The 19,347-nt window shown below is 45.1% G+C and overlaps 1 protein-coding gene across 1 annotated transcript; it reads right to left on the minus strand.

Moving 5' to 3' along the window:
- Positions 1–4,027: 4,027 nt before the first annotated feature.
- On the minus strand, positions 4,028–19,225 carry DNAJB9 (DnaJ heat shock protein family (Hsp40) member B9). The gene is made up of 3 exons (XM_082255428.1): positions 19,101–19,225; positions 12,672–12,899; positions 4,028–4,557 (listed from the first exon to the last, which is right to left on the minus strand). The coding sequence occupies exons 2-3, from the start codon at positions 12,886–12,888 to the stop codon at positions 4,109–4,111; spliced, it is 666 nt and encodes a 221-aa protein (XP_082111554.1). The 5' UTR covers positions 12,889–12,899; positions 19,101–19,225; the 3' UTR covers positions 4,028–4,108.
- Between the last annotated feature and the right edge of the window lie 122 nt (positions 19,226–19,347).

Here is a 19,347-nt window from a genome sequence, read left to right on the forward strand (position 1 = left end):
AAACCTACATCGGAGGTTCTACATACAAAAATATAGATTGAGCTACATGTTACATTGCTGGAGTAAGCAATAATTCTAGGCCATTACTCACGGTTAACTTTTAAAGCATCCCCTATTAAAGTATTCCTATGGACACATGCAATTTTCAGGCTTGACATAGTTACATAGTTAGTGAGGTTGAAAAAACATCAGTCCATCCAGTTCATCCCATGATGTGTGTGTCTACTGTTAACCACACATTGTATACACCTGCATGTTGTGGTCTTTAAGGTGCCCATCTAAGTTTTTTGAAACCATCAATGCTCCCTGCTGATACAACTGTTTGCGGAAGAGAATTCCACATCCTTACTGCTCTTACAGTGAAGAACCCCCTGCGTATTTTAAGGTTAAACAGCCTTTCCTCTAGTTTTAGTGAGTGGCCACGCTTCTTATTGTATTTCCTTTCTCTGAATAGGTTTTTCCATATGCTAGGGTTTCCAGTACAGTATTTGTACATTGATATCATATCCCCCTCAATCGTCTTCTCCAGAGAGAATAAATTCAGTGCTTGTAGTCTTTCCTCATAGCTGATGTCCTCCATTCCCCTAATTATTGTTGCCCTTCTCTGGACTTACTCCAGTTCCAGCACATCCTTCCTGAGGACCGGTGCCCAGAACTGGACAGCATACTCCCAGCTGTGGCCGGACCAGAGTCTTGTATAGTGGGAGAATAATCTATTTCTGGAGTGAATCCACTTTTTTTTTTACATCCCAGTATTCTGTTGGCTTTGCTTGCAGCGGCTTGGCATTGCTTGCCACTGCCAAGCCTGTTGTCTATCAGTACCCCCAGGTCCTTTTCCATCCTAGACTCACCCAGAGGTTCCCCCCCCCCCCCTAGTGAGTAGCTTGCTTTCTGGTTTCTGGCTCCCAGGTGCATTACTTTACATTTTTCAACATTGAACCTCATCTGCCATGTAGTTGCCCACCCCATAATTTTGTTCAGGTCCGCTTGTAAGGTTTCCACATCCTTAGGCATGTTGGGTATTTGTGACCATCTTTTATATTTTACCAAAAAATTTAGATTGCATTTGTGTATGGAAAATAACTTCTGTATTTTTTTTTTTTTTGACTGAAATTTTGACCTTGCTAAAAACATTGCGCTAAAGGTGTAAAAAAAAATAAATAAATAAAACATTGGGAAATACCTCCAACTTTTCTCCAGGATCTCTGCATTTAGAAAAAAAAAAAAAAAAAAAAAAAAAAAAAGACGTTTTGATGGTTTAAGTAGGGTGGTACAGATACAAGGAATTTGCATGAGTACTTGTGCAAATGCTCAGATACCCAAAACCAATACTTGTGTGGTGCAATTTGAGCCCATACAAAATGAATAGGCTCAAATCACACTGCAAAGGAAAGCATGCAATTTGAACAGGAAATGCAGTGCAATTCTTGTCCAAATCACATGTGGTGTCCTGCACCACTCCTGTGTGAACCCAGGCTTGTCATACTACACTGTATGAACCACTTGCTAGAAGATCTTTTTAAACTCCCTTTACATACAACACTAAGAAAGAACAAAGTTTGAAAACCACTAAGAAATGATTTAGTTGGTGACAAATGCTAAAGGAATAAAAAGGAAATAGACGAGCTGTAATAATGGTTAATGATTTATTTTACTCATATTACATGAGTTTAGACAAATGGCATTTTCAGTATCCATAGGATTAATAGTCATATGGAGTATGCCGAGAAAGTGCTAGAATATTAAAAACAAAAATAGAACATTTGATCACTTTGCACAAAACAAGTAACACAAAAGCACACAAGGTATTGTAAAAATATTGCACATTTCAAAGTGTTCCACAGCTCTAGCTGGCTTGAACAAAGGTGTATTGCTTGAATTACCATGGAAGCAAATTTAATTCCCTCAATGTTGACGGGAATTGGAGTACATTATGGCAAGACTAGCACAGAAGGACTGCTTAAAGCAAAACGTGAGCAAGAGGGTAAATCCAACAATGGTTTGATGTACATGGCATACTGCAAAAAACTGCAAGGGTATCCTCACCAGAAAAACAAAAAAATGTTTGCATCTTAAAATTAACACATTGGAATCCAGAATCTACATGTGGCACTTCAGAGTGTTATAAGGGTCAAGGTAAATGTGGCAAATAAAAGATCACTAATCAGTTATTTTCAGGCTTCACTACTTGGGAAATAACTGGTCTGCAAAAAGAATGCAGGGTAGGTGGTTCTGAAACTTTACATTACTTGAACAAGTTTCATTAACAGCTGATATATTCCATCCCAACAGATTCTCCATTTGAAACCTTGCATATCTTCTAGAATGAATTTCAAAGTGGACTTTAACATAGGAGCCACGTGTGACATATTACCTTGTACAAGCAGCCATTAAAGGAGTAGGGAGGGAGCGGAAAAGGAGACTGCAATGCAATTTAATGGAATAAGTGTAAAAGAAACCCAAACTGGAAATATCTTGTCTGTATGGTTATTTCAGGTTTCAATAAATGTGAGCAGATTAACTCAGCCATTGGTTTACTTTGCAGAACACCAAAGAGTAAATCTTCCCCACAGTTAACCAAACTTTGGCCCCTTTTACACTGATGGCTCAATCGGGGCCACCTGTCAGTTTTTCTGGTGGACCTGATCAGACCAACCATTGCTCTGCATGGAGCGGCAGATGTCAGAGGACATGTATCCGTTGACACCCTTCTGCTCCATTTTGGAAAACAAATGAATAGCAGCTAATGTAAGGCTCCAGTGCTGGAGATAGGGAGTACAGGCATTCCTCAGATAGATGGTGGATGATTCAAACTTAAACAATTTAGTTCTGATAATCAGGTGTAATTATTGTAAAGCGATTTGTAAAATGTTTTATATTCTTTGCATTCCTTTTAGATTTGAGGACACTTTGCAGTCACCTCCACGTTTAAAGGGACCACATCACTTTTTTGCCATATTTACATGCAAAGGGGACAAAAAAAAAGGGGGGGGGGCACGATTTGGGATAGCGTGTAATACTGTCAGGGGCACACTGACAAAGGTGAATGTTCCTTATCATGGTTTAAATCCAATAAAAACCCTATTGCTGCATTTAATTAAGCCTTTCTTGGCAATGTCAGCTTGTCTCTTGTCACCAACATTTTTGATGGCCAGCATGTAAATGTGGCAAAAATAAATGCCAGTGAATCAAAAAAGTCCTATACTAAATATATGAATTATGTAGTATTATGGTTCATTAAATTTTAGTCTGGCACAGATTGTGGCAGCTCTTCTAAACCTTTAAGCTATATAAACCGCAACATATGCTAAAAGATCATTACCCACACAAATCAAACAGGGCAACTCTTGCCAAAGCAATACCATTGAGAGCCATACCATTAATGGATTTCACTTGTTTTGACAAGATGAGAAAAAGCCAAACAGAAACTGTAGTTTAAATTTGGGGAAGACTAATAAATCAAGAAAAGGAAACCAAATAAAATTCCTCTTTAACCTTTAACTGACCACATAGCATAATGTGCAGAAGCAAGGAATATGGGCTTAATAACTAAATGCCACGTGACCACAGTGGCCGATGTTTTTGTGCTGAAGTCATGGTCCCTGTAGTGACAACTGCAGACTGCTCCTGGCCTGGTCTTTAGTTCCGATGAGGAGCCAGTGGGATGGGCTCCCATCATGTAACCACTGACCGCCATACATTACATAGGGAAGGCTGTCCCACCCTCTGGAGTAAGGACCCATTAAAAAAGGGCCACAAGACTGGAAGCGGTTAAGCAATAAAATTCAGAAAAGCAGAGCTACTGGAACATACTAAATGCCACTTAATTCTGTTAAATAAAGTAGTGAGGAAATGTTACAACCAGTTTATCCATTTACAATTTTACATAGTTTCCTTGAAATTCTAAAATAAATTATCTGTGAGCAATGTAATTCTATAGCACCCTATTACACAACATTTACTGTGCATGCTGTAGGTATTTTCCTGCTATTTGCTGTATGTTCTGTTGAACTGTACATTGGAGTACTTTTAAATTGTAAAATAAAGCTTTTATTGGTAGTTCATTGGCTCTTGCGCAGCTTTGCAGAAATAGAGCTTCATGTGCAGATCATTGCCCTGAACAATCTGTGTAGGTTGTAACCATATTTCCTCTTCGCTGAGTAACAGTTCTGCAATGCTTGCTGGACCCCTGAAACCTCTGCTCAGTTCTTAGATTATGTCGTGGTGCATCCCCAAAGCTACCAAATGTAAACATTTTTTCCATATCTTCAAACATGTCATTAAATAAACCTCCGCCAAATGCAAAGTCATCAAAGTGACGCCTGTGCCTGCTAGAAGGATCCTGGTGGCTCCTAAAATGGTTTTCAAAATGTCTTTTTGATCTAGTGTGCTGACTCTCTCCAAAAAAGTCAAATTCTTTGAGAAGGTCTTCGAAATTGAAATGCTGGTGGAAATGCTTTTCGTTGCCGCTGCCTCCTCTTCCACCGTTTGCAAAGGCATCATGGCCAAACTGGTCATACTCCTTCCGTTTGTTTTCATCCGAAAGGGTCTCATATGCTAAAATGCAAAAATAAAAATTCTTTGTTAATCATATTTTTTTTTTTTTTTTTTAAATACAGCTCTCAAGAAAAGAAATCTTCACAAAAATCAAGTGCATGAGTTGTTCATATCCATCCATACTTTAACAATTTCACTGCCAGGTACATATGTCGTAAGGACCTATATATAGCACTGCTTCCAGCTGGCCAGGTACAGTCATACGGACCTGCATTCCTCCCCCATAAACTTATTGCAGAATTGTTCCGCAGACTATTACACAGGATTTACCTATATCTCTGATGAGCTAATTATGAGTTATTCACCTCAAGTGTGTGACACCCCACCCCCAATGCCACCGCTCCCTGTCACCAGCCTCTCCACCTTCTGCCACTCTTACTCAAAAAAAAAAAAATAAAAAATAAAAAAAGGACTCCCCCCCCCCCCCCCCACTCTTTTGCATCCCCCTTCCCTCAAAAAAAAAAAAAAAAAAACATTCTAAAAATCCATAGTAAGGCACCTTTGACATGGAGCAGACTACAGCAAGTGGATCTGTCCAATGATCCCCGCTAAGCAGGCCAATGGCAGGTTCATGCTCACTCTTCATCAGCCCACTATTGTCAATGGGGCGGTCAGATGGAAACTAACTGCCTGGACACTTCCATCCGATACAATCTGATAGACAGAAGGAGAACAGATCCCCTTTCATCTGTTTTTGGCAGATTGGATGTAGGCAGGTGTAAACGGACAAGTCAGTTTAGATCTGCCTCCCCAAAGAGAATAGGTGGTCTGATCGACCTGCTTAAAAAATGGATAGGCAGACCCAAATTGGTCTTGCTCATGTGAAAGGGGCCTAAAGACTTGGTTCACATAGTGCATACAACCCTGCATGGGCATGTTTACCTGTACAGGGATGCACAGGTGGTCCATGCATCCCTGTGCAGGCAGTCCCATTGATGTAATTTGGGATGTAGCAACAGCACAAACAGAATCATTGCTCCCAATTTGACATCCATGTAGGTCTGGGTGCATATCCCTGAGCTCACGCTGTCTGCTTTCGAGGTCGTGCACCCACATGGATGTCAGATTGGGAACAGCGGCTTTGCCTGTGAAGCTGTTGCATCTCAACTGACATAAATGGGACTGCCTGCACGAAATACCTGTGCATCCCAGTGCCATTTTTTTTAAGTTATGTAGTGTTTGTGTTCACCAATAATGATTTTAGTGTATTTCTTGTAAAAATAGTGATTTGATGAACATTTGCGCAATTATTGCGGGGTCCAAAAAAAAAAAAAAAAAAAAATCAGCAGTACTTTTTTCTACAGGTCATGTGCTTCCAGAAAATGTTTCGTTACACCTTAAGTTTTTTTATATACTATTTTACAAAAGCACAATTTAAAATGCGCAAATTTGTTTATTACCTTATAACAGTTAACCCCCCCCCCCCCCCCCCTGCTTTTTTTGTTTAGTAGGACTTTTGTAAAATGTAGCCATGTATGAATCTAATGATTTTTGAGTATGTTTAGCAAAAAAGGGGGCACGGAAAATCAATAGCACCTAGTCTACTGGCCATGTGCTTTCAGAAAATATATGGTTTTGAGGGGGTTCACAAACTCTGAAAGCTGTAATTGAAAGACTAAGACCTCCAGAATGAGAAATTTTAGCGAACGTTCGATTTTCACCATTTCTCAAAAAGGCGCAATTTAAAAATTGACAAATATTTGTTAGTTGCATTCAAAGATTTCCTAGCTTTCAACAGTGTAGGAATCACCGATTCAGATAATTCTGATAAACCCCTATCCTTCAGCACCTGGCGTTCAGCATCCAAGCCATCAAAGCCAGCGACTAAAGCAAGCTAGATCGGTCCTTGGGACAGCAGATACTCCCTGAGAGGAAGCTTCCAAGGAATGTTCGTGACCAGCCGCACCTGATCGCTGTACCAAGCCCGACGATGCAAATCTGGAGCCACTAAGATGACCGGAATCCCTTCTGCCTTGATCCTGCTTAGAAGTCTGGGCAGAAGCTTGAGAGGAGGGAAGACTTAAATCAGCCGATACGGACCTCACGGGGCCACCAGTGCATCTGTGGCGTCCGCCAAAGGATACCTTAACTGAGCCACAAACCTCTGCACTTTTCTGTTAAACCGAGACTCCAACAGATCCACCTCAGGGGTGCCCTACCAGAAACAGCTGATGAAACCCCTTCGGATGAAGGGACCACTCCCCTTGGTCCAACGCCTACTGACCGAGGCAATCTGCCTGCCAATTTTCCACCCTGGGAATGTGTACAGGAGAGGGCTGGAAGGAACCGTTCTGCCCACCTTAAAATGCCGGCTACCTCCAGAGCCACCGGGACACTTGTGTCCCCTTGGTGATTGACATAAGCCACGGTCGTGCCATTGTCTGATTGAATGCGCCCTGGACAACCCTGAAGATGATCTGTCCAATGATCCAGATACAGTCTGATCGCTTAGAGTTCCAAGACAGTGATTGGTAGTTTGGACACTTCCAGCATCCATTTCCTCTGAGCAGAATGCTCACAGAGGACGCCTCCTAAAGACAACTGTCCAATACAAGGGGAGAAAGGATTTTCCCATCGAAGCCTCCATATCAGGGACTTGCTCGTTCCCTTATTCAGCCAGATTGGATTGTCCAGAGACTGCAGAGTCTTGGTCCAGAGACTGCAGAGTCTTGGTCCAGAGACTGCAGAGTCTTGGTCCATTTGGTCAGAATCTCCCTTTGCAGCAACCTCGTATGGAACTGTGCAAATGGAAACGCCTCGAAGGCAGACACCATCAGGCCCAGCACCCACATGCAAGTCCGGGGAAACGACCATCTGCTCAACAGCAGGAGGCAAATTGCAGCCTGCAATCTCTGTAGTTTGTCTAGAGGAAGGAGCACTCTGGCTAAGGCCGAGTCCAGAGTCAGGCTCAGATAGTCCAGCTTCGTAGACGGACCTAGAACTTCTGAAAATTCAAAATCCAGCCGAACTTCCGCAGAGTTGGTATTGTGATCTCCAGGTTTACCACCAGAGCAGAGGGAGACTCCACTCGCAGAAGGAAATAGTACAGGTAGCCCAGTACTATGATCCCATTTTGGCCTAGCAAAGCTAGCACCGGGGCTAACACTTGTGAAGATCCGAGGAGCAGAATCGAGACCAAAGGGTAACGCCACAAACCGATAATGCTCCTCTCCCACAGCAAAGCTGACTGGCACATATTGGAATGTGAAGGTAGGCATTCTTGATATCCATAAAGGCAAGGAAATCTCCCGACGCAAGATGTCACCACTCCATTCTGAACTTCTGTACCCGCAAGTAGTTGAGTGCCTTGAGATCCAGGATTGGACACACTTTGCCTTTCTTCCTGGGGACTATGAACAGGTTTGAGTAAAAACCCTGAAAATGTTCCAAAGTCGGAACAGGGACAATCTTCCCTTGAAGGAACAGGTCTTGTATCACCCCAAACGGGCCCTGTAAGCCATCTGGGGACAGGCACAAGTTGGAAGGAAAAAACCTTGCCGGAGGACAAGAACGAAACTCCATCTTGTAGCCAGAACGAATGACTTAGTGGACTGCACCAGGGATCCGGAAACCAGCAAAGACATTTCCCCACCCCCAACATGGGTGAAAGAGCCTTATCCACGAGTCTGGAGAAGCCCAATCTTGGCTTGCCTGACCAGGTTCGTTTGGATCCTCTTGAAGAGGCCCTGAAAGGCTATGAGCCCTTGACGGTCGATCCTGAGGGACGGGAAAAAAAAAAAAAAAAAACTTATGAGCGGAGAGGGAAGGCCCACATCTACAACTAGTTTCCTTGTCCTTAGCAGCCTGCGGAAGAAAAGTACCCTTACCCCCCCCGGGGAGACATTAGTGTCATCCAGGGTAGCTCCAGACATGTGATCTCCTTGGAAAGGAAAATCAGTCAAGGCCTTTTTTCAAGTCTGATCCACAGACCAACACTTAAGCCAAAAGACATGCCATAGGACCACTGACAAAACAGACGAGCCATCAGGGGAGTCGCATCCAAAGAGGCATCACAGAAACTGCAGCCCCTGGACCAGATGGTTCACCAGCTTGGCAAAGGCAGGGGGAGCTGTTCCCCCCACCAGGTCACGGTGTAAGAGCTTAGCCCATTCAGAGTTTGCAACACCAGGGCAAGAGTGAATACCTGCCTAAGTGCCGAATCAACCAGAAAGTACATATTGCTGGGCAAAGCCTCCGCCTTCCAGTCAGCCAGATCCTTAAAGGCTGGGACGCTTCAACCGGAATCATGGTTGCCTTGTTCAATCTGGAAACCGGTGGCACAGTCCACTAAAGTAACTTCTCATAGGGGTAGTAAAGCACTTAGGTACCCCACGGGGACGCTTTGGTCGCTCCCACTCTTTAACGACAATTCTGTGAAAATAGGCAGGTAAAAGGAAACCCCTTTGCCGCTCTGAATGGCTTGTGAGTGCCAAAGGGTAGCTGCTCCTCAGTCGCAGCTTCAGCTGTGTCCTCCATCTTTAGGGTCTCATGCACAGATACAATCAGAGCATCTTTTCATGCGTGGTCGCAGACATGGAAGAATCATCCTCACTATCAGAGGATTCCAGGCACCTGGTTGCAGACCCAGCAAGGTGACCCATGTCCGCGGTGGCCAAATCAGATTTAGGACCCGATCAAACAGGTGAGGCAGGGGAAGGCGAGGGGGTGCTTTTTGCTCGCCCACAAACCACTTCCACCTGGGACAAAAGGGACTCCAGGACCACCGTCAGTGCATGGATGGATGGATGGTTGGGACCCGGAGAGCCCCCCGCAGCCTCAGAGAGGTGATCAGGTGGAGAAATGTGCCCAAAAGACTCCATGAGTAACCAGGGGGACCCGGCAAAAAGTGTAACATTGCTAAGAGACAATCCTCACCACGCTGGCAGCACCACACAGTTGCCAGTCACAAGCAACAAGTGATCCTCAGCAGAGCGGAAGAAGACCCCACCAGACTCACCACCCGCAGAAACAAGCGCCTGCAGCCACCAGGCTAATGCAACACACATGCAGTGATCAGGAAGAAAAATCATCCAGGTGTCAGTACCAGGGGGTGAGGGGCACCCACCACTGAAATCACATCCCACAGGGCTACACTATCTTGGTCGCCACTATTTACAAAAGCAAACCACAGCAAAATGGCTGCCGGACTACACAAACATGACTGTGTATAAGAAAACACACAGTCTACAACAAAATAGCGGCAGCACAAGGCATACAGTGACCCAGGAGGGAGTCGAGGCCTCAGGGACAGACCCAGACAGGATGGGGTGCCCTGGCAGGAACCCCCCCACCCCAAGGTACAACTCCCCCATGCAGTCGATCATCCAGTTGACGGCAGCGCACCCCCTGGCCCTCATCGCTAGTAAGCGCCCTGCCCCCACCCCAGGAACAGTGGCCAGGCCACCCAAACAGCCCCAGTGTACGTGGAGCGGGGGCAGGTGAGGGACTTGGCAAGGGGAGGTGCCCGCAGGAAGGAGGGGAACCCAGGGGCCGACTGTCCCAAGGAGGGGTCCCCGTCTACCCAAGAACCCTCGGGGGGGGGGGGGGGACAGCTACTCACTATACTAGGAACCAATCGGGCGCCGCTCCAGACAGAACCCCTCTCCATTGAAATGGGGGGACTGTCGGCCAGGAGGAACGCTACGACTCAGGCCAAGCCCCGGCCGTATGCGACCTCGCGAGGCGTTTAACTTGCAGGCAAGCCCCTGTCCAGTGGGGTCAAGTCACGGCAGACCTAGTGCAGAGCTGAGGTCTGTGCAAGCTTGCTGGCCAGACTGGGCTGATCACTGGATCTAGATTATCCAGCCTGTCGCTCAGTCCGGCAGTGGATTGTAGATCTCACAGGAAAAATTCAGGAGAAAAAAATTCTATCTAAAAAGAAAAAAAAATTGGCAGGACCAAAGATCCCAGCAAGGAACTAGGTCCTTACTCCTGACTAGGCAGATAAAACTGAGTGGCTATAGCAGAGAGGGTGTATACCCTCTGGGACTGCCCATGGGTGTAGCCAGAATTCTTGTCTACCTAGTGTCCTACTCCTGTAGGGGCAGTATAACCCAATGGTTATGAACCAGTTATCAGTGTCCCGTTAATGAACAAAAGAATAAAAAAAAAATCAAATTTCTTCATCAATTTAGGCCAATATGTATTCTGCTACATATTTTTGGTAAAAAAAAAAAAAAAAAACCCCCAATAGGCTTACATTTGTGGTTTGTGCAACATTTATAGTGTCTACAAACTATGGGATATATTTTTTTCACCTGCCAGAACTGTTTTAGGAGATGTGATCACACTACAGGACAAAAAAAATCTACTGTAGAAGAAATCAGGTGACCTTTTACACAGTTGCAAACCATGTGAGCGAGCCTCAAGGAGATTCAAAATAAGTATTAGGGTTACACAGATTAACATTCTATTGAAAAGAAAGCTGTCACAACGTGCAAACTTGAGCTGCCATTGCCGACCTCTTGCTTAAAGAGGAAGTAAACCCTCCTCTACAACTTGTACCTATAGGTAAGCCTATGATAAGGCTTACCTATAGGTACTGTAAATATCTCCTAAACATGTACCGTTTAGGAGATATTTACCTTACATGCAGCCAGTGACGTCAATGGCGCATGCGCTCTGAAGGAACGGCCGCTCGTGCCGTTCCTTCAGAGTCCCGTGACTATCGGCTCTCGCGCGCGGGAGTGACATCACCGCGGCTCCGGCCAATCAGATGGCCAGATGCCGCGATCCAGGAAGACGGGCGACTGGACATGTCGCCCGTCATAGAGGTGAGTGAGCGGCACGGCGGGGGCTCGTTCCAAGGTAAGTATTGCATAATGAGCTAGTATGCTATGCATACTAGCTCATGTCTCTCTTGCAGGGTGAAAAAAAAAAAAAATGTGAGTTTACAACCTCTTTAACCACTTGCCGACCACCGCACGACTATCTACGTGGGCGGTCAGCCCCTCACAGGCAAAGTGACGTAGGTCTACGTCGCTCGCCTGTGAGGGTTTAGGGAGCGAGCGCGCGCCGCCGGAGGCGCGCTCCCGCTCCCGCGTGGTCACGGACCCCCCCGCGCGTGTGACCGGCGGACCCGATCGCCGCCGGCCACTCTGCGATCGGCGGGGGAGAGGGAGAAAGTCAGGCAGCTTGTGTAAACAAGCTGCCTGTCATTCTCCTCTCTGTATGAGAGATGATCACATGGATCTACTATGTAGATCCATTGATCACTCTGCATACAGTTGAAGCCCCAGCCAATCACAGTTAGAAGCACGCCCCTAGGGACACACACAGCCCCTCCCTCTCAAATAAAGTTAACCCCTTCACTACCAGTGTATTTTTACAGTAACAGTGCATATATATAGCACTGATTACTGTAGAAATGTCACTGGTAACCCCAAAAGTGTCAGTCAAGGGTCCGATCTGTCCGCCGCATTGTCGCAGTACCGCAAAAAAAAAAAAAAAAAAAAAAAAAAAATCGCAGATCGCCGCCATTACGCGTTAAAAAAAAAAAAACAACAAAAATGACAAAAATCTTTCCCTTTGTTAGTAAACGCAATAACTTTTGCGCAAACCAATCAAAATACGCTTTTTGCGATTTTTTTTACCAAACATAGGTAGCATAAAACAAATTGGCCGAAAATATTAAAAAATTTTGATTTTTACATTTATTTTTGGGGGAATTTCATATAAAAAAAAGGGAAAAATATTGCTATTTTTGCAAAATTTACGCTCTTTTTTTGTTTATAGCGCGTGATCAAAAAATCGCACAGGTGATCAAATACCGCCAAAAGAAAGCTCTGTTTGTGGGAAAAAAAGGACGCCAAATTCGTTTAGGTACAGCGTCGCACGACCGCGCAATTGTCCGTTAAAGTCACGCAGTGCCGAATCGCAAAATACCCCCTGGTCAGGAAGGGGGTAAAATCTTCCGGGGCTTAAGTGGTTAAGGTGCATATTTCTGCATACATACTTCTGCATTTATACATCAAAAAATGGAGGCTGTGAACTTCATATATTGTTTCATCACCTCAATGGCTGCATTGCATGTTACAGGACAGACCTACTACCTAAAAATTATATCTTCAGAGTTTACAACTTAATAATGAAACTATTTCAAGTACCAAACTTACCTTCAGCTATTTCTCTAAATTTAGCCTCTGCGTCTGGGCTTTTATTTTTATCAGGATGATACTTCATCGCAAGCTTGTGAAAAGCTTTTTTGATCTGTCGCTCTGAAGCATTTCTTGGGACCCCCAAAATGTCATAGTAAGTCTTTTTTGCCAGTATAACCTCAGATATTAATAAGATGCAAACAGCAAACGTGAGCACAGATTGAGCTGAAGCCATCACTGGGGTCCCTGCAAAACAAACAAGGTATGTCATCAGCTACAAGGAAATCACAACTATCGTATGCCTTCTTACATTGCTAGAGTAGTGCACCTACTATTATAGCCATTAAAAATCTCAACTTTCATGCTTTCTGCTCACTGCAGAGCCCCATATCTGACTTAGCAGGGGGTGTGTTTGACTTCTGCAGAGAATTCACTGCTTTCCCACCGAGTTAGGGCTCTTTCACTCGGTCCGCTTCCCTAGGCAGATCCGTGCTGCTCAGTGAGGATCGATCCGCCGATTCCCGCTGAGCCGGCGGATGACAGCTCCGTCTCCGCTTGCAGTGCGGAGAGGGAGGTGTCACAGCTCCCACTGCTCTCTATGGGGGGGCGGATGAGAGCGGACCGCCTGTCCGCTCTCATCAGATCCCTGAACGGATGGAAAAATAGGGTTTCCATCCGTCCGGATTTCACGGACAGGATCGGATACGGATGGCAGCGGAGGTGTCTCCGCTGACATCCGCTGCCCCATAAAGCTGCATGGAGGATCCGATCAGATCCGCTTAAAAAACTGACAGGCGGATCTGATCGGACCGCCCGTGTGAAAGAGCCCTAAGGGTTCTCTGCAGCATACTAGCATGGGGCAGGTATTTCTATTCTGACTATTTCCTGAAGAAAATAAGCCAAGACTTTTACAGCTTTTGTTTTGATGGACCTGGAAAGTATGTAGACAGTTTAACTGATGTTCAGTTGGGCCTAAATCAAATGACACTGTCAGTTCCGTCTATTTCTGGAGTCAATTTTATGTACAGTAATCTGCTTTCATTGCAGTCAGTCATACTGCTAAAAAACAAACTTCATCTGTATCTTTGCTAGGGAAGAAAACCTGTACAGACCCGATATGTGGACTGCCATCGCTGTCCTCTTGTGAAAATACTGACTGCTTAGTGGTCATGTTTACCTTCGTAAACAAGTATGCTATCTGGGAATGTTTGTTCCAGTTTTTGGATTCAGAAAGCACAGAAGACAAATACAGGTGAGGAAATACCATTTCCAGAAGGTGGACTGCAATGCCAGTCTCCATGTTTCTTGAAGTGCAGGTTTCCTTCAAATCCCATCTCTACAAGGATTAAATGTTCTATGGGATGGGACATTTTACATATCTGATCCCCACATCTCAGCAGGCATCGCTCTTCCACAATCTATCGGTGGACTGTCCCTTTGTGTTCTCATGCCCAAAGCAGTACTATAGACTTAAGGACATCAGGGGACCTGTGTCCTCCAGAGTATAGGGAAGAAGGGCCTGCGGGGTCTGGTCCTGCAGCCTGGAAGACTGGGTAAGAAACTACTTTTTCCAATACCCTAGATATAAACAAGCATTTAACCCTAGCAGTACAGGAGCAGCCATACTGCGAAGGGAGCATTTTTGTTTTTTGCAGAGAGGAGCTTTAAAAGCAAAGTTCGTGTTTGGAACAGGTCCACCTGTATTTATGGTAAAATATGTAACATGCTCCTGCTGCCTCCCCCCGCCCCTCAGTGACAGCAGGCAGGGGATCCTCCATCGAGGCCAGCTGTCACTTTTCAAAAACAGCACGGCCCTGTGGGCAGAGAAAGTTCTGTGAATGGATGAACTACAAGTACAACCAGCACCACAGCCAACAGCTTGTAGTCCCTCCAAACAATTGTGAAGGCGCTGGTGAGCATCCTCATACTTCATTCCTTCTGCAGTTCAGTAAGCCTCCGTTTACACAGGTGTGATTTGTCATGCGATTTCACAGATCAAACTCTGATTCCAACTTGCACATACTCAACTTTGAAAAAGTTACTGCACTACTATATGCACTTTCTAGCAAACTTTGCAATGAAAAAAACAGGGGTTTTCTTTCACTCATAGTGCAATACATGCTTAAGTTGGCCAACTGCACCAAAGTAATTCCTCTCTGTCCAGTCTATAACCTGATGGTTTATATACTGTACATATACAAATTATTGGGATCTGAGTAGCTGTAAATCTCATTTGTTGCACTTCAGGTCAGTGACCACACCTAAACCAGCTCTCCTCCAACTAGTGTGTATTTGCCCAATACTGGCCTGCTTGACACGGGTCTATCAGAAAATCCCTTGCATTTTATTCAATGAACCCAAAGGATTCTACAATTGGATAAGGAGGAAATGTTGGTTATTGCCCCGCCCTGCCACCTCATCCCAATAGAAAAATGCAAAGAATGCTCTGTATGGCACCCATGCTAAACAAATGACCCCCTGTGGTTACTACGCAGAAGGACAGCTTCTGAGCACCAAATCTGAATGACAGCATGGATTATTATTGCATTATTGGCTACTACAGCAATTCTCTACTTCTACTGGGATCTCACGGGTATAGAATATGTATACTTATAATGGTCCACACTGAATGGTCTAAGGTTATCAGTGGTGAATCCCAAGGGTCAATGTTGGGACCCTTACTTTATGATATCTTTAAAAATGATATAGGGTCTGGGGTTCAAAGTACCATTTCAGTCTTTGCAGATTACACCAAGCTGTGTAGTGGAATAACGTCCTTAAAGAGGAAGTAAAGTCAAAAAAAAAAAAACGAGAAAAAAAAAAGCCCTGTAAATAGAAAGGCATAATGAGCTAGTATGCATCGCATACTAGCTCATTATGTAGTACTTACCTTAAAACGAAGCCCCCGCCGTGCCGCCACCTCAGCGACAGGACGGCGACATGTCCTGCCGTCCCGCTTCCGGGTTCGCGTCCTCCGGCCATCTGATTGGCCGGAGGCGCGATTACATCACTCCCGCGCATGCGCGCAGGAGCCGCCGTTCACGGCACTGAGCTCTGAAGGAACGGCACGGGTGGCCGTTCCCTCAGAGCGCCTGCGCCGATGACGTCATCGGCAGTTTGCGCTGTAAATATCTCCTAAACTGTGCAAGTTTGGGAGATATTTATAGCACCTATAGGTAAGCCTTAAATATAGGCTTACCTATAGGTAAAAGTTATACAAGAGGGTTTACAACCTCTTTAAAGGATGTCTCCAATTTACAAGCCAACCTCAACGCACGGTTTAATTGGGTGACTGTGTGGCAGATGAGGCTTAATGTTGATAAATGTAGAGTTATACACTTGGGGCTAAGAATATGTATGCATCATACATACTAGAGAAAATCAATGGTGGAGAAGGGGTTTTTGGTAGATCATAAGCCTAAAGAGGAGTTCCAGCCATTTTTATGTTTATTAAAAGTCCGCAGCTACAACTGTAGGTGCTGACTTACACACTCACCTGTCCCACGATCCAGCTGCCCAAAGCCCTGCTCCTTGGCATCACAAGTATCAGAAAAAAAGTTTGTTGGGCGCTTCTTACCAGGCAAGAAAGAAAGGAGTCCACCACTGTAGGAGGGGCGCGGGGGATGCTCCAGATTCTTTTTTCGGGACTGTCCCAAATGGCTGGATACAAGGCAGCACTGACAGGAAAACTCCGAAGAATCCGCTGGCAGAAGTGAAGAAAAAGGACAGGCGCCAATGTAGTTAGCCAGAAAGGTTTATTGCACAATATACATAATAACTTACACATAGGTAAGCTCCAGTCCGTATGGCAGCGTCTCCAGCGCACGATCCGGCCGTCCACCGGCCCGGAGGTGACGTCACAGGAAGCTGGTCAAAGAACTTGGTTACCTATGTGTAAGTTATTATGTATATTGTGCAATAAACCTTTCTGGCTAACTACATTGGCGCCTGTCCTTTTTCTTGGCATCACAAGTATGGGCACTCGGCTGTGGCAGCTTTCGGCTTCACAGCTGGGTGTGCACTGCATGTCCTGAATAGTCAGGCAATATCTTCTGGGACCTGTGACGTGTCCCAGAAGACTGCAGGGAGGGAGAGGAGAACTTCTGCTCAGGCCACCTGTCAAAACTAGGTACTCATGCCCCCCCCCCCCCCAAAAAAAAAAAGGCATGCCAGGGGATCAGGAGTATTTAAAGCAGAAGTTCCACTTTAGGATGGAATGACACTAATATCATGCAATGCCAAGCTGTAGTCTCCAAAGCGAGCAAAATCCTTTGTATCAAGACGGAATGGACTCCAGAGAGGGCTATGATTTTGCCCCTGCACAAATTAGTAATTCCTCATCTGGAATATGCAGTTCAGTTTTGGGCACCAATAAATAGGATATTGGAGGGGGGGGGGGGAGAAAGTGCAGAGAAGATCAACCAAACTGATAAGAGGCATGGAGGAGCTCAGCTATGAGGAAAGATTACAGGAACAGAATTATCTCTTGAGAAGAGGAGATTAAGGGGGGATATGATCAACATGTACAAATACAAAAGGGGTCCGTATAGTGAACTTGGTGTTGAGTTCTTCACTTTAAGGTCAACACAGAAGACAATGGGGCACTCTGTCTAGAGGAAAATAGATTTGGTCTCCAAATATGGAAAGGTTTCTTCACAGTAAGAGCTGTGCAAAGGTTAAATAGCCTCCCTCCAGAGGTAGTTCTGGCCAGCTCACTAGATTGCTTTAAAAAAGACCTGGATTCTTTCCTAAGTGTACAGAATATAACTTGGTACTACTACAGTTATAGGTAAAGTTGATCCAGGGAATGTCTGATTGCTTCTTGGGGGATCAGGAAGGTTTTTTTTTTTTCCCCCGCTGTAGCAAACTGGATCATGCTTTGCTGAAGCTTTTGCCTTCCCCTGATCAACTGCGTGTATAGAATTGTTTTTTTCTTGCCTTTGGTTGAACTAGATGGGCTCATCTTTTTCCAACCAGACTAACAATGCATCTATGCATTAATGTTGCAACTTTGCATTAATGTAGCAACTATGCATTAACCGATTGCCGACCGCAGCAAGTACACATACTGCGGCGGTCAGCCCCGGCCAGGCAAAGTGATGTATGGGTACGTCACTAGCCTGTCACTGGCTTGTGAGCCAATAGCGGGCAAGCGCGCGCCCGGGCTCGTTCCCTAAGAAGTCAGTGCGTGTGACCGGCGGACCCGATGTCCGCCGGTCACTCACGATCATGCGCCGTGAAGGGAGAAAGGCGGGCGGCTGATGTAAACAAAGCCGCCTGTCATTCTCCCCTGTGTAAAAATGGAGATCACACGGTTCTACTATGTAGGACCGTTGATCTCTGTTCCTACACCAGTAGCCATGTCCAATGACAGAAACACGCCCCTAGGGACATACTTTACCCCTCCTTCCCCAATAAAGTTAACCCCTTCCCTGCCAGTGTCATTTTTACAGTAACAGTGCATATTTATAGCACTGATTACTGTAGTAATGTCACTGGTAACCCCAAAAGTGTCACAAATGTCAGTCAAGGGTCAGACCTGTCCGCCGCAGTCCCGCAAAAAAAAAAAAAAAAAAAAAAAAAACGCAGATCGCCGCTATTACTCGTTAAAACAACAAAAATGACAAAAATCTTTCCCTTAGTAAACGCAATAACTTTTGCGCAAACCAATCAAAATACGCTTATTGTGATTTTTTTTACCAAGCATAGGTAGCAGAAAACAAATTGGCCAAAAATGTTAATTTTTACATTTTTTTGGGGGGAATTTCATCTAAAAAAAATGAAAAATATTGTTATTTTTGCAAAATTTTCGCTCTTTTGTTTATAGCGTATGATAAAAAAAAAAAATAAAAATCGCACAGGTGATCAAATGCCACCAAAAGAAAGCTCTGTTTGTGGGGAAAAAAAAGGACGTCAAATTCGTTTAGGTACAGCGTTGCACAACCGCGCAATTGTCCATTAGTCACACAGTGCCAAATCACAAAATACCCCCTGGTCAAAATGGGGGTAAAATCTTCCATGCATTAATGTAGCATCAATGTAACAATGCATTAATGTAACATCAATGTAACTATGGAACAAAATTACCTGGAATTCAGCTTTAAGAGCATTCCCCTGTTGACTGCAAGGCTAGTAAGAAAGGTTCAGGCTGAATACCAGTAGGATTATACTTCTATGGTGGGTAAGAGGTTACAGAGCTTTAGAAGTAATCCAACAAACTGATCACCACCACCAGGAGCTCCATAGAAGCCAAAGATCAGCCCAGTCCTAGACTGACCCGTGTGCAGCCTCAGAACAAGCTAGGCAATCCTGGAATCCAGCACAGACAACCAAGCAGCAGCATTCACCAGTCCAGACCAAAGCAGAGGTAACCCTATAGAGAGATGGCACCCAGAGGGAGCCGGAGCAAAGTGACAGCACCCACCCTCCAATGCAGCCCCAACTTACCCAACTCCCGTAAAGCCTCGAGCTGCCCCACACCTCAGGACTTATCTGCACTGAAAGCCCCGGTCCCGCCCACTCAACCACCAGCTGCTCGGCTACACGACACACTCCGCTATTGGTCGTTGCCTCCCCATGTGACCTTAGGCGCACGTGGAAGGCTGTTGTTACATGAGGGCTGGAAGGGGCGTTACTTCCGCTGACAGATCCTCGCGCTCTGGAAGAGAGTTGGAGATTCCAGAAGCCGTGCGCG

The sequence above is a fragment of the Pelophylax lessonae genome (assembly GCF_965119305.1).
Source record: "Pelophylax lessonae genome assembly, chromosome: 4".
NCBI classification, from domain to species: Eukaryota; Metazoa; Chordata; class Amphibia; order Anura; family Ranidae; genus Pelophylax; species Pelophylax lessonae.

Excerpts from the sequence above, each read along its gene's own strand:
- DNAJB9 (XM_082255428.1), bottom strand. The coding sequence starts at position 12,888 with ATGGCTTCAGCTCAATCTGTGCTCACGTTTGCTGTTTGCATCTTATTA. Across the intron at positions 4,558-12,671 it reads ATTTAGAGAAATAGCTGAAG|CATATGAGACCCTTTCGGAT; the intron begins GTAAGTTTGGTA and ends TTTGCATTTTAG.